The following is a 1,985-nucleotide window of genomic DNA, read 5'->3' on the forward strand; positions in this document are numbered from 1 at the left end:
GAACGGAGCTTCTTGCGGGCATTGAGGAAGAGACACGGAAACAAAGGACAAACTGAGATGCCGTGGGTATTTTTTTCTYTTTTAAGAAAAGACCTTTTTTAAGAAAAGACTAATAATAAATAAAGAGGTTGCTGTGATTGTGCTTCGCCATGTGCTGCAGCCACCATTAGCAACGTGGCTCTTGCAGGAGCCCTGCTGTGGCCGCAGGACCCTGGGCACCTCCGGCCACCCAAGCTTTGCACCCATCCAACCTCCCACGACACCCAACTGCTGAGAAGAGCAGTCCAAGGCGCTCGGAGGCACTGAGAACATCTCCCCAGCACGTGGAACCACCGCAGGGCCGCAGAGAGCCTGCCTGCAGCTCCGGAGCTCAGAGCACGGTGTCGGTGGCAGCTGCTCCATCGCGCGGGCTCCGCTCTCCCCACARGGAGACTGAGAAGTGGGCCTGGGCCAGCCTCTGCATTCGCCTGTTCACAAGGGCGGGCGCGGAGCCCTGCAGCCCCTCAGCCACCGCTCCGGCATCCACCTCGTCGGCGGCGCCCGGGCGCTGCGCCCGCACATTGGGATGCAGCCACTTGTAGTAGACGAGCCTCACGCCGAGCCCCAGGAGGTAGCAGGGCAGCGCGGCRAGGACCACGGGGATGAGGTAGGGGTGCTCATCGGCAGACGGGTGGCAGCAGAGCCATGGCGCGGCCAGCAGCATGCTGTCCACCAGCATAAAGCTGTGATAGATGACGCTGCGGCCCAGCGTGCGCCCCTCGGCCACGTTGAACCAGCTGAAGTAGAGGATCACTGCTACCACGGCTCTGTAGAGCTGCTCAGGCCCGGGCGACTCCATCAAGTCCGTGCCCTGCATGGTGACCCAGAGGAACATGGCCAGCCACACGAGCGGGAAGTGCACGGCGACACCGTAGGGCCACCACAAGGCGAAGAGGGCAAGGGCGAGGATGCGCGGGCAGAGGAGCAGGAGGTTCCACAGGAAGTAGACGAAGGAGGAGCGGAGGCTCAGCTCGTGCTTGTCCTGCAGGAAGGAGCGCAGCGCCTGGTGATAGTCCAGCAGGGACCAGGTCACGCAGAGCGCGGCGGTGCAGATGCCCACACCTGCAAACACAGCAGCGGGGCAGGCTGAGGCGGCGCCCGCCCCCGGCGCTGACTGCGCTCCCAACGCCGCCCCGTCGCACATGGCCCAGGACGGCTCTCCCGCTGCAGGAGCTGCTGCTCCTCCTCCGTCCTCRGCCTCCTGCTCTCCCCATGGGCCAGTCGGTGCTGCCCTGCTCGCAGGAGATGTCCCCCCTCCCCGAGCTCAGCTGCACCAGCAGACGAGGGGGAGGCACCGGGATGCCGCTGGCGCTGCGGAGGTCACCGCTCTGCCCGTGCAGGCGGCAGATAAGCAACGAGCCAAGGCGCTGCAGGGCCCCGAGCGCTGCCTGACTTGGCCTGTTGCATCGCGGTGCTCCGAGGCTCCTGCCCACCCCAGCGGGCACCCCAGCACCTCCTTTCCTCRCGGGGCTTTGCTCCGCTCTCCTTTTGGGTGGCCTCCCGCAATCGGGGCGCCCCGGCTCCCAGCACGGCCCCCAACCCTCCCCTGGGGCCCTGCTGCGCCCGTGGGGTCCTGCTCGGGACCGTGGGGGACACTCGGGCACAGCCGCCCGGGACTCCCTGGCGGTGCCGTCCCCTTCCCCGCTGGCCCAGCAGGGTCCGCGCGAGGCGGCTCGGGGGCCGCGGGGCAGCCCCGGCCGGCGGGGGCGCTACCTTGGGCCGGCTCCGCCGCCTGGCTCCGCAGCACCGCGTAGAGCAGCAGCGCGAGCTGCGGCGCGTTCTCCACGAAGGCCTCGAAGAGGCGCAGGAGGCTGATGTCGTGCGCGAGGAAGGCGAGGCGGCGCCGCTGCTGCTCGGAGGCGGCCGGGGCGCGGCACAGCTGCCAGGCGAGGCGCAGCGCGCGCACGCACCGGTAGCCCACCCCGAGCTGCAGCGCGTGCAGCAGC

The 1,985-nt window shown here is 68.2% G+C and overlaps 1 protein-coding gene across 1 annotated transcript; it reads right to left on the reverse strand.

Annotated features, from left to right (window-relative positions):
* Window positions 1-370: 370 nt before the first annotated feature.
* On the reverse strand, window positions 371-1,984 carry XKR8 (XK related 8; the record flags this gene model as incomplete). The annotated part of the gene is made up of 2 exons (XM_026044656.1): window positions 371-1,101; window positions 1,753-1,984. Coding segments are annotated over 2 exons (963 nt in total), but the record flags the coding sequence as incomplete, so codon positions are not given.
* Window position 1,985: the final 1 nt, after the last annotated feature.

The sequence above is a fragment of the Nothoprocta perdicaria genome, unplaced genomic scaffold (assembly GCF_003342845.1).
Source record: "Nothoprocta perdicaria isolate Ctin4 unplaced genomic scaffold, notPer1 scaffold_375, whole genome shotgun sequence".
NCBI classification, from domain to species: Eukaryota; Metazoa; Chordata; class Aves; order Tinamiformes; family Tinamidae; genus Nothoprocta; species Nothoprocta perdicaria.